Source organism: Ips typographus, linkage group LG1 (genome assembly GCF_016097725.1).
Source record: "Ips typographus isolate SLU linkage group LG1, UJ_Ityp_2.0, whole genome shotgun sequence".
NCBI lineage: Eukaryota > Metazoa > Arthropoda > Insecta > Coleoptera > Curculionidae > Ips > Ips typographus.
The window spans coordinates 24,408,795-24,420,292 of NC_138422.1; the positions used below are offsets into that span (position 1 = coordinate 24,408,795).

Here is an 11,498-nt window from a genome sequence, read left to right on the forward strand (position 1 = left end):
GCCAGATACCACGTTTGCGGCAGCTTCTTCAATATCTGACGGAAGTTCTTCAGACATGTTCATAACGAAATGCACTTTTAAAAATTTGTGACTGACACTGTTAAATTGTCGCTTAAGTGATATGTGGAAACAAATGGCCACCATAGCAACAACACCAAAACAGTACAGCGTAGATGACAAGATTTAAGGGTAACAAATAACTACCCGTAGCAAGCATATACGAGACGTTCCTAAATAGTTCACATTGCACAAAATATGAATTTTTTTCTTACTTTACGCTGCTTCTGATGGTCGTAGATAAAATGTTGTACATCACCCGTGGGGTATGGCAAATTAACGTACTCGTGTGATCACCACAACTCGGTCTACGACCTCGTCGTGGCAACACTCCCACTCGTGACTATAAAAATGCTCATACCCCACTAGTAATGTAAATAACTATTACTTTAATGAAAGTTTATGTTTAATTTTTAATTTGAAGGTATCAAACCGGACATGAATTGTAAACTTACGCAAGGCCACGTGAGCACCCTGATCGGGCGGATAGTTGCGTTTCAACGAGTGCAACGTTGGAATGGCAATCGAATGCAATCCCATCTCTTTGGCTTTTTGCAAAACATTCCTATAGCACATGTGAAGGGTGTTTTCGGAAGCCGTCTGATATTTGATGTTATATTTCGGACCCACCGTGTGAATCACGTAACGGGCTGGGAGAGCGTGCCCTTGAGTCACCCTAACCTCTCCAGTTTTACATTCTTTGCAAAATCAAAATGTTAGTGATTAAATTGTTTGAAATTTTCAACCAAAAATACCTCTAACATCGGATTTTATCTCCTCCTTTAAGCGTGGCCCCGCTCTGCGCAGTATGTTAACGCTGACAGGGTTTGAATCGTTCAATGATTCGTTCGTGGAATTGACTATGGCGTCTACTTGTAAAGAAGCAATGTCACCCACCCTAGAAGCCCAAAAAACACTATTAAAGGTTCAAAATTATTTAAGTAGAAAACACAGCTTTATGTGAATTAATAACAAAACAACAAATTTTAAAAATATGTTATGCACTTTGGAAAAACCATTAGCAATTATAATAAATAAGTATTTCCACAAAACTCAAAAAAACCAATAAAATAGTAAAGAATTAATCTTAACTATTTAAACAAAAATTGTTTGGAACATACAAGGTGTCTTAAATATACATTTTTTTTATTACTTAATTAACAACCAAAACTTTATACAAAGTATCCCATTATAACCATGTATAAGTAGGTATATTTAATAAGTGGGGTTGACATGAAAAGCTTATTTAAAACCAGCAAAATATTGCATCCAAATAGCGTATCTACCAGTGTAAGCTTTAAAAATAAATTTTAACTATTCATATTTTAAGTGTTTTTCAACAAGCTATTACAGGATTAATGAAAAATACACACAACAATTTATTGGACATTTGACAGTTTGTAATATAACCTAATGACTTACATTATCACTGGTATCAACAATTTATATGCCTAATGAAATAGGTAAATATGTTATAATTTGCTAATTTGCGATAGGAAAGCAATTTAAATTATTTTGAACAAAATTACTATTAAAATATAGGATCACCAGTAATTGACCAGCAACCAGTATTTGATCAAGTACAGCTCCGAAAAAAGATTTATTAATAAAAGGGTCGTCTACCAAAAGAATTTTTTCCTGTTTATTAGTAGTATTTACTTGGAAAAATATGGGACACATGTTTTTTCTTTTTGGCTCTAGATATATTTAGCTTAAAAAAAAGGTTAGTAAAACCACACTTATTTGGTACACCATATACGAATCACTCTCATGTGAGTGTAAACCAATTAGTGTCCTTTACAGACTTATGAGTGAGATTTTGACAGTTCTGACCTATGTCTATTGATTTAGGGCTCAGTCTGGTTCTGTCAAAGTCACGCGATTATACTTAACTCACGAAACTGTACATCAATCACATTAACAGCCTGTAACTCGGTTATTTTGACAGTTACAGTGCTCTTTTGACCACCCTATGTAACGTCATCTGTATTGCCAAATAACAGAGTTATTTAATAAGAAAGACTTATAGTTAAGTAAATAAAAGAAGCAGAGCGACTATAAGGCTGCTGAGCGGGCGTGACGTATACATTGACCAACCAGACTTGCAAGAAAGCAATCACGTGACTCATTGACACATTGTTTTAGACCAATGACAACTCCTAAAAGGTCTTTCAACCCCGATTAATTGAAACAAAGCAAAACGAAATGTGACTTTATAAGCAAAATTTAGTCACACACTGTATAATCCAGACTGGAGGACGCTTTCGTTTGTTTGTTTTGAGTCTCCCCTCCCCCTCCAAACCAAAAGTCTGGAACCTTCTTGGTGTGATAGCAATTAAGACAAGTCCATATTAACTATGGGTGCATATACAGAGTGGACACACGTTCTTCTGCTTATAGCAACAAACCGAAACAAAATTATGTCTTATATGAATTTTTACCAAATATAAAGCTTTAAACCGTTAAAGTGTCAATAAGCAAAAAATAGTCAACTGATACGACATTATTAGACAACTTTGGCAACAATGCACTGGTTACAAGGAATGAATAATTCGCCTCCCCTCTCTAGCCTTTCACCCTTTAGGGAATTGAAGAGTCTCTAGTTACGTCACGGGGGATCGTGCCAGGCTCATTTTAACGTTTTATTAATAGCACATCGTAAGGCATAAACTGTATTAAGTTTATATTTTGAACCTTAAATTCTACTATAGTAGACGACCCTATTCAATGCATTACATCTGATAACTGGAAAGCTTTTTAGCAACCTTCGGCTTTATATTGTTTTATCACTGTTACCTATAATGGGTTTGGTTAGTAGGTATTTCACGTTATGCTTACTTGTTTTTAAATTTTTGATCTACAAAAGAAAATACAGTGTTTTTGAAAAATTTGCAGTTTTTTATAACTTTACTGGTACATATTTCAGGACAACTGATTTTGATGAGGCAAATGCTTATTAAATGTTCCTGTTCATTAGTTGTAATTGAATTACAATGTAACATATAAAAAGTGTCAAATTTTTTGTAAAGAACAATACATTTTACTATCATTAACCTAACCTAACCACATTTTATAATTAACAGACATTCAGTTGGATTATTGTCAATTACTGTCCTGTTTTCCTACATTTCAACATTTTCATGAGTATTTTGCCTTGGGTAAACCATGACCAAAAAATCAGAATTTTCCTTCAATTAGTCCAAGAGAAATTAATTTTGAAACTTTAAAATGTATGCTCAGAACAAACCGAATTAGATTTACATTAATTATGGCCCGGTTGACCAATTACACATTATTTTGATTTACAAAAATCCAAGATGACAACTGAAAACATTGTGTTCAGTGTAATTTAGTACAAATAACTTTGTTGTACAGATACCTACCAGGAAATTATGAAAAAGTCTTTTAAAATCAGAACTTTCTTATGTAAGGTGAATATTCAAAAACCCCAAACAAGTCTCAAGATATGGCAACACCTGTCAAATTCAGACAGTTAAAATTTCTCTGTATGCTGAAATCTATGTATTAATCATGAAAAACTCAACTTTATTTTGGATAACTGAAACTTTCGGTGTCTCAAGTGATTCTGTGAGTTCAATTAATTTAATCTCTAGTTGAAGCCTAATAGAGTAGATAGAGTGTAACAAATAATAACATGATATTAGTCATAAATGCAATAATTATATGATTAAATAATACAAATTTACTACTACCTCAAAACAAAAACAAGCATAAAAATAAAACAAAGCTATCTTACCAGAGAATAATTTTATGATTGATGCTATCATCTAATGGGAAAGGAGATGAGTTGGGACTTTCCACTCCCTCCAAGGGAACAGAAACAGATGCATGCTGAGACTGTGGAGCATCCCCCCATCTATTGAGCACTTGTGGGGAGACTATAGGCTCAGGAACTTGGCCCAAAGGCTCTGGTTCCATAATGATTCTCATTCAACCTATAATAAATACTTCAAATAATCCTCACTGAACCAAACCGGTTTTTTTTGTCAAAAACAACCTTCATGGTTCTGTAGTTTGTCAGAACTACTAGATTCAGTCAGATTAACAGTTCAATAAACTAATATTTCAAAGTCAAAGTGTGGTGAAAGATGCTTAAGGTTGTGACCTCCCAATCTTCAGTTATCTGCACAATTTTTACTGATGTGAGTGTATTAATAACTAAAGATTTTACAGGCTGTATTGAATATTGATTTAAGTTATCTACACTTTTATCATATGTAACCATTATGTAAAAGTGTTTTATTGGTCAAATCTGTAATTTGTATAGAAATTATTCTAGGAATAAATTTGTCTGGAGATGAAAGTAACTGTCCTTAAAGTGAAAAGCAAATTATACTTAATCAAACTTAAAGACTTTTAACTGGGTCACTGCATGTCAAGGAATAAAACTAACTGTACAATTGCATTTTACATGAAACCAAGATTTACAAAGGCTGCTAAATTATTTAGCAGGCCTTTGTGAGTTTACAGTCATTATTACAAACTACCAATCAAATTGAAATAGATACCTGTAAACTGTGCAGCCTTGACAAAAATCCACACAGCCTATTGTAATGGTAAACCTCAATTGTTAATAATTGTTATTTCATTTGAGTGGGAATTAAATCAAAACTTACCTGACTGATACAAAAGTAATAATAAATTGCACTCAGTTTACTGGGAGATTACCTGCTTGAATTACAACCCACTTGAAGTCAATCCTTTGTTATTCAGATAAGAAAAGTTGATTGATATCACCATCCTTCTAAAAACACTCTGGGGTTAGTCACCAATGATGATGTGCTTTGTCACTGTTTTAATAGACTGTTACAGGAAACTAACCGAAATTATATTTTTTTTAATAGACCACTTCAGTGGTCGCTTGATGCAGGCAGTATAACGTCATTAGCTCCCCAGGAAAGTAAATTCATAAAAAATTCAGGACCCCTTCCAGGGTCACCTTAATTGCCTCTTGCAAATGTTAGAAACTTACATAATGACAGACTACCAACAAATAATGATTAAACTCTCGTTTGGACAATAAACAAAGAAGCGGAAATTCAGCCGGAGGGCAGAAAACAACCAACAGATACGGTAGTAAAACATTATAGCGCAAAACCGCAAGGGCCAAGGTCAGGAAGCTTAACCTGTCCCGGTCTTCCTTGTTTTCGAATTATTTGCGTAAGGAAACTTACCAGGATCAAGGGCTCGAGTTTTGCGTGCTGATCCGGTTAGAAACCATGCATGTCAATGTGTTTATTTAATTAAAAACAACGCAGCTTTCACACAACACACACACCTAAAGATAAACAATTTTTATGATGATAGAAAAAAAACTGTCACGTTGACAGTATTGACAATCGATATAGAAATAATTGCCATCTTTTTTTAGTGCTAACTGGGAAACAAAGATGGATCTAAGTTTGATCGGGGGATTTCAAACGTCGTTTATAACAGCTGTGCGATTTGCATATGTTAACACCCATCACGTGTCTATCCCTGTTTTTTACCCAGGCTGTCATGTGACCACTAACAAAAATTTGAAATATTTCCCCCTAACCTATAATTTCTTTGTATTTATCATTTATTATTTGTTTATAAATAACTTTTAAAAAAGTCTGTAATCAAAATTGTTATAAACTAGAGAACTTGAATGTAATGTCGATAACTTCCCTGGGACTGTTGCGAAAAATACAGCCGAATTATCATCAGGTTAGCACCGTTTTATTTAAACCCATTAAACAACTTAACTGTGCTTTAAGTTAGCGTTAAATTTCCTGCACACCACCAGAATTACCATGGTCAAGTTTCTTGGGCAACAGGAGGCTATAGACATAGATGTAGAGCTGTTCAATGAGTACAAGTACTCAGTGGACCAACTAATGGAGCTGGCAGGACTCAGCTGTGCTGTGTCTATTAGTAAATGCTTCCCACCAAATACCCTTGGTAACAAGTCGGTATTGGTGTGCTGTGGGCCTGGTTAGTAGTTTGTTACAATAACAATAAACATTGTTTGTTTATTGTTAAAACATACAGTGTGTCTAAAATTGGGCTACAATACAGGGTGGGGGTGCCCATTTTGCAAGCATTCTGTCTTGTTTTATCAATCTTTATTTTTTACTATCTCAGAATTTTTAACATTCTAAAATTTTACCAATTTCTGAAAATAATATGAGAGAACAAGTTTTTTTTTTAAGTTTAATTGAAAATAATATAATCTGAAAAAGGTTATCTTTATTTAACATTTTTATGGTAACTTTCCCTTGTACAAAATGGTGATATTTCCAAGCATATTTCTACATGTTGATTCAATTTTTTTACAGCCAGTGCTTTGAATTTGATAGTACTATACAGGGTGTTTACATACTTTAAATACCGTTAAAGTGAGAGAACAAATTGTGCAAACAATATTAAGTTTTACTAACTGTCTCTGGACAACCTGTAAGGTCTTATCAAACCTTGGGCTTGTCCTGAAACATACTCATATTAGATACCAAAGAATGTTGAACAAACAATTGAACACTGTTTATATCCACTTTCTGGATGAATCTATACTTTTGCGGACACATGACGTTAATTAAGAAACCTAAACAACAAATTACTCTGTAAGAAAAATTAAAAAATATTCATTGGCAAAGTTAGTAGTAACTAGAAATGTTTCTGTTTTTTCTCTAGTTTCTCTCTCTCTTTGACTGTCTTTAGACACCCTGTATGTGATTACTGGTCATGGGGTTCATTTCAAATTATGTAACAGATAATATTGGATTACTGGCAATGTGTTTTTCGGATAAATCAATAAGATCCACATAGCGATAAAAACCTTTCTTCTGTACTTTTGTTTGGAGAAAAACCCATAAACCACATTCCTTCAAACTCATCAACATCCCCACTAAACTTTTTTTGTTTGCATTAAAATTTAATAGTTGATTCACAGCTATTCTCATTGTTTTGTCTTTTAAATTGCTACACAGAAACCATAGGGGAATTTAAGGTTTTAAATACCAACTAGAGCTTATAACGTCTTACGTTTCAGTTCGTTCAAATGAGCCGGGCACGGTCCCCTGTGACGTAGTAAGAGACATATTTCAATTTTATAACGTACGTGGAATTCTTAAGTCAGAATACGCAACTAACTAACTACTCATTCCACAAGTATAAAAAAATGGTAAAAATATCTTATTGGGACAGCTCATCTTCCTAATGTTTGAGCACGATTGAACCACGCTTAAACGGCATTTTTTCCAGCAGAAGATAACTAAACTTCCTGAACACGAATTACTATAAAATAAACATGAAAACCTAGTGTTAGTTAAATCTTTTTCGACGCGACGGTTGACGTTTGGTTAAAATTGTTATTAGACTACGTCTCAACTGCTCAACTCACTAGAAACAGAAGAGAGATAGATGGATCCATGTTCCTTTCTACGTTACAGATATGTGGTGTACCAAATAAGTATGGTTTTCACTGTATTGTATTTACAGCATTCTGATGAGAAAAAATCGTTTTATATCAAATGAATTTTACAAAGAAAAAAAAATTTTTAAAGTAAGACCCTTAGAGTTAAAATAACAGTTTTGTTGGTACCAGAAAAATTGCTACTCAATTGAATGTATCACATTGGTTGGATAGTATATTTCGTATGGAAGATACTGAAAAGAAATTATTACAAAGATTTCCTGAAGACAATATCCATCAACCATCCAATTAACTTGGTGTTTTGCACCTATTTATTAAATAGGCTAGAACAGCACCCAATTGAATAAGACAATTTATTTATACTGATTTGCGAGTAATTGTTAAAATACGCAGGCTTATTGGCGTGGATGATCAAAGTTTTTGGGTTTTCTACTTACCAATTATTGTGAGTTTCTTTGCGATGTATTACGAATTTCTATTCCGGTTCCATTGATGTCCAACATTAAGTAAAAATTTATTGAGGAAACTTGTATTGTTGTATCCATTTCTGAGCTCGTTTATTACTCATTAATACCATATTTACCGTCATTCTTTCAGGATTGGGTAGGTATGATCGTTTTACTCTTCAAAACCAGCTTTGTTCCCACTTTATTGGCACTACTAGAAGGGATTGCAGCCTTTCTGTAGGAAAATGATAAACTGGTAGTAAAACATAATTGATTTTACCTACATTTTGCGGTCTCGCATTGCAACAACATGGCACAAGTACTTCTTTATGACCTTTGTAGTTGAAAACTTTTGCACCCGTAAAATTGATCTCTGTGTCTGCTCCTAGAATACTCATTATACCTGTTAAACTAGGTAAAAAAAAGAGAAAAAGTGATTAAGGAGGCGAGTTTTTCAATACAATATTTGTCTTTTCTCCCACAATACGCTCTGTATAGACCATATGATGCAAGTTTTCTTTAAATTTTCAATATGTTAAAGTAGTTTGTCCACTTTCTTGACTACCAATAATTTTCTACCAGGCTATTTGGCACTGTTGTCCTCCTTATCATACTCTATGATTTTTGTATGAAATATGTGGCTTTAATTAATTGTAGACCTGGGCTATGTGTGTAATGTCTGCTGCATATGGTTTCTGACTCCATCCACAGTTTTATAGCAGAAAGTTCTGTAGATATTGGGATTAACTTGCACGCAGTACTGCCTTCCGCTTGAATCCTTTATTTTACATCGGGCACACTTTGGCTTTTGGCCATTCAAATGTAGATATGCCATTCCGATTATGCGTTAAATTTTACTTAATTTTTTGTGGGTTCTTTGATTCAACGTTTTTTAAATTACCTCTAGTTCACTTACACACTTAGGTAATTTAGTTCCTATGGGTTTGTTAGATATTAGGGAGAATTTACCAGTTACCAGAAGGAACTGGTTGACGTTGTTGGGCCAAAGAATTCCAGTCAACTTCAAAAACTACACTTCTTATTTTAAATAAATGACCCGGACTACAAAATCCCTTGACCCTAGCTTTAGTCTTGCATTATACAGTGTGGAACAGCCAAATGGAATAAATTCGATAACGAATAAATGAGAGCGTGTTGGGAAAAACGCTTGGACACGTCGATTTGTATTTTTAGATGCGCATTTATTAAAAAAAATAAAAATTATATAGGGTGTGTCATGTGACAGTGGCCGATACCAACTTTCTTATTTTAAATACAACCCCCTGTATATTATAATTTTTTTGGATTCTTCAGAAAATTCTAGACATAATTCATGTACAATGTCCCATACCTATCTTCAACTGTTTCGGAAATATTAAGTGTTTTCAGATGTATTACAACAATTAACATTAAAAAAAGAAAATTATTTTATTTCACAAATAATGTAAAAAAAACAAAAAAACATTAATTTCAATGTAAGAGATGTTCAAAATGTTCGTGAAAATAAGTATTGAGTGTAATGTAGCGAATTTGGGAAATAAAATAATTTTCTTTTTTTAATGTTAATTGTTGTAATACATCTGAAAACACTTAATATTTCCGAAACAGTTGAAGATAGGTATGGGACATTGTACATGAATTATGTCTAGAATTTTCTGAAGAATCCAAAAAAATTATAATATACAGGGGGTTGTATTTAAAATAAGAAAGTTGGTATCGGCCACTGTCACATGACAAACCCTATATAATTTGTATTTTTTTTAATAAATGCGCATCTAAAAATACAAATCGACGTGTCCAAGCGTTTTTCCCAACACGCTCTCATTTATTCTTTATCGAATTTATTCCATTTGGCTGTTCCACACTGTATGATACTCCACGAGACTATAATCCCCATTTACACCACTTTGAACGCCAGCCATGTTGAATTAGTTTTTGCTAACCTATTACTAGCGTTGAAAAAACACTCAATAGCCACAGTTTACCACAAAAAGCAACTTTCCTAAGTTATTCCAATTTCCAAGTTGCTTGCAATATTAAATTCAATACAAGCTTCAAGAGCAAAGAAAAATCACTTTTCACATTTTTTTGTATATTTATCAGTTGTAGTTTTTACATGATTTACATAAATTATTTTTAAGTGGTAAATCTTAACTTTTGGTATGTTAAATTGTTAAAACTTAGAGGATATTCTAGGAAATAATGGAGGCGACGGTCTAGTATGCGCTCGTCACATGAAACTATTTAACTACAACCCTGTAATTTACTATCCAAAGCAAACTAACAAGGAACTTTACCAGAACCTAACTCATCAGTGTGTCTCAATGAACATCCCAGTGTTACAAGTAACAATAACAGTAAATGCTGCTACATTCCACTGAGTTGATTTTCTTATAGGAACTGCCAGAAAAATCAAAAGTCGAATGTGACTATGGTTTGATCGTGGATGCTCTGTTTGGTTTCAGTTTTAAACCACCAGTCAGGCCGGACTTTGTTCCTGTTATAGATTTGATGAAAACCACTTCACTTCCAGTAGCCAGGTCTGAGTCTCATTAAACAATTATGATAAATAAAACAGTGATATTTTAGCGTGGATATTCCAAGTGGGTGGAATGTAGAAACAGGAGAACCAGAAGAAGGTGGTGTGAAACCTCAACTTTTAATTTCACTCACCGCCCCTAAAAAGTGCGCTGCACAATTTGAAGGACGCTTTCACTATTTGGGCGGTCGGTTTGTCCCCCCTAAACTGGCCTGCAAGTACCAACTGGATTTACCTGAGTATCCCGGGACTGAATGTTGCGTATCACTGAAATAATGGAATGTTCTTGTTTTTGGGCTGTTTTTTTTTTTAAATTAATAAAAAATAAAGTTTTTATGTCCGTTTGTACAAGCATGGTTGTAGGACCGACAAAACTGAACAATTTAATGATTTTTCGTCGTTTTAGACTCACTAAACCGACAGTTCTTCAAATATTAGATACAATTGAAGAACATTTAGAATACCCAGATGATCGGTAAGTTGTAGTACATACAGGGTTTTTCAATGAAAAGTAGCCACCCTGAATATCTTCCAAAATAATTTCTCTGTTAAAAAATGCTAAGACACGTCAACAAAGATTGCAAGGGGGACATCTTTTTACGTAGGATTTCATAAGGAATTAATTGCACTATTTTATTTCTACATTTGCTTTGAATTGAGACCAAAAAAAATAAAAACATTTTTTTGTTATTTTGGTCAAACTGCTGATAACACTACCGAATACCTGTTTTCCATTCCATGTTTTTGCGTCAGTCGGTCAACTTGTAAGTTCGTTTTGAAGGAACATTGTCAATATGGTTTACACGACTGCCGAAAGAATAGAAATTGTACGTTTTTATTTCAAACATAACGATTGTGCACGAGCTGCCGCGCGCGTTTTCAATGCAATCCATCCAGATAAATTAATTGGTCATCAGTATGTCTTAAAGTTGATGCAAAAATTCATGGAAACTGGTTCAGTGACAAATAAAAAACATCAACATGAAAGACAAATTATTAATGAACCAATTGAAGTTGGTGTTTTGGGACACGTTGCAAT

General features: G+C 33.7%; 2 protein-coding genes across 12 annotated transcripts in view; one reads left to right on the plus strand and one right to left on the minus strand.

Moving 5' to 3' along the window:
* Gdap2 (ganglioside induced differentiation associated protein 2) overlaps positions 1-5,412 on the minus strand; it is a 41,001-nt gene extending 35,589 nt beyond the window's left edge. For all 9 annotated transcript variants that reach the window (XR_014180860.1, XR_014180858.1, XR_014180857.1 and 6 more), the window contains exons 1-4: positions 5,253-5,412; positions 3,815-4,013; positions 813-955; positions 513-755 (exon numbers count right to left, since the gene is read on the minus strand). Coding sequence is in view for 1 of the 9 variants with exons in the window: in XM_081993810.1 (XP_081849936.1) it covers positions 513-755; positions 813-955; positions 3,815-4,008 (580 nt within the window). In the remaining 8 variants the exon portion in view is untranslated. The remainder of the gene's footprint in view (positions 1-512; positions 756-812; positions 956-3,814; positions 4,014-5,252) is intronic.
* Positions 5,413-5,607: 195 nt separating this feature from the next.
* Naxe (NAD(P)HX epimerase) lies at positions 5,608-10,793 on the plus strand. 3 transcript variants are annotated; one of them, XM_081993854.1, is made up of 5 exons: positions 5,608-5,769; positions 5,820-6,036; positions 10,117-10,265; positions 10,318-10,460; positions 10,510-10,793. In XM_081993854.1, exons 1-5 carry the CDS (start codon positions 5,716-5,718, stop codon positions 10,733-10,735), a joined length of 789 nt encoding a protein of 262 aa, XP_081849980.1. In that variant the 5' UTR covers positions 5,608-5,715; the 3' UTR covers positions 10,736-10,793. The 3 variants fall into 3 exon arrangements, with proteins under 3 accessions (XP_081849980.1, XP_081849985.1, XP_081849993.1); XM_081993859.1 differs by having other exon boundaries at positions 5,613-5,769; positions 5,824-6,036; XM_081993867.1 differs by having other exon boundaries at positions 5,624-5,769; positions 5,849-6,036.
* The last annotated feature ends 705 nt before the right edge of the window (positions 10,794-11,498 follow it).

Bases quoted from the DNA above. Each gene is read 5' to 3' on its own strand.
- Naxe (XM_081993854.1), top strand. From the start codon at position 5,716: ATGTCGATAACTTCCCTGGGACTGTTGCGAAAAATACAGCCGAATTAT. The intron at 5,770-5,819 runs GTTAGCACCGTT...CTGTGCTTTAAG, and splicing joins TACAGCCGAATTATCATCAG to TTAGCGTTAAATTTCCTGCA. The intron at 10,266-10,317 runs GTAACAATAACA...ATTTTCTTATAG, and splicing joins TGAACATCCCAGTGTTACAA to GAACTGCCAGAAAAATCAAA.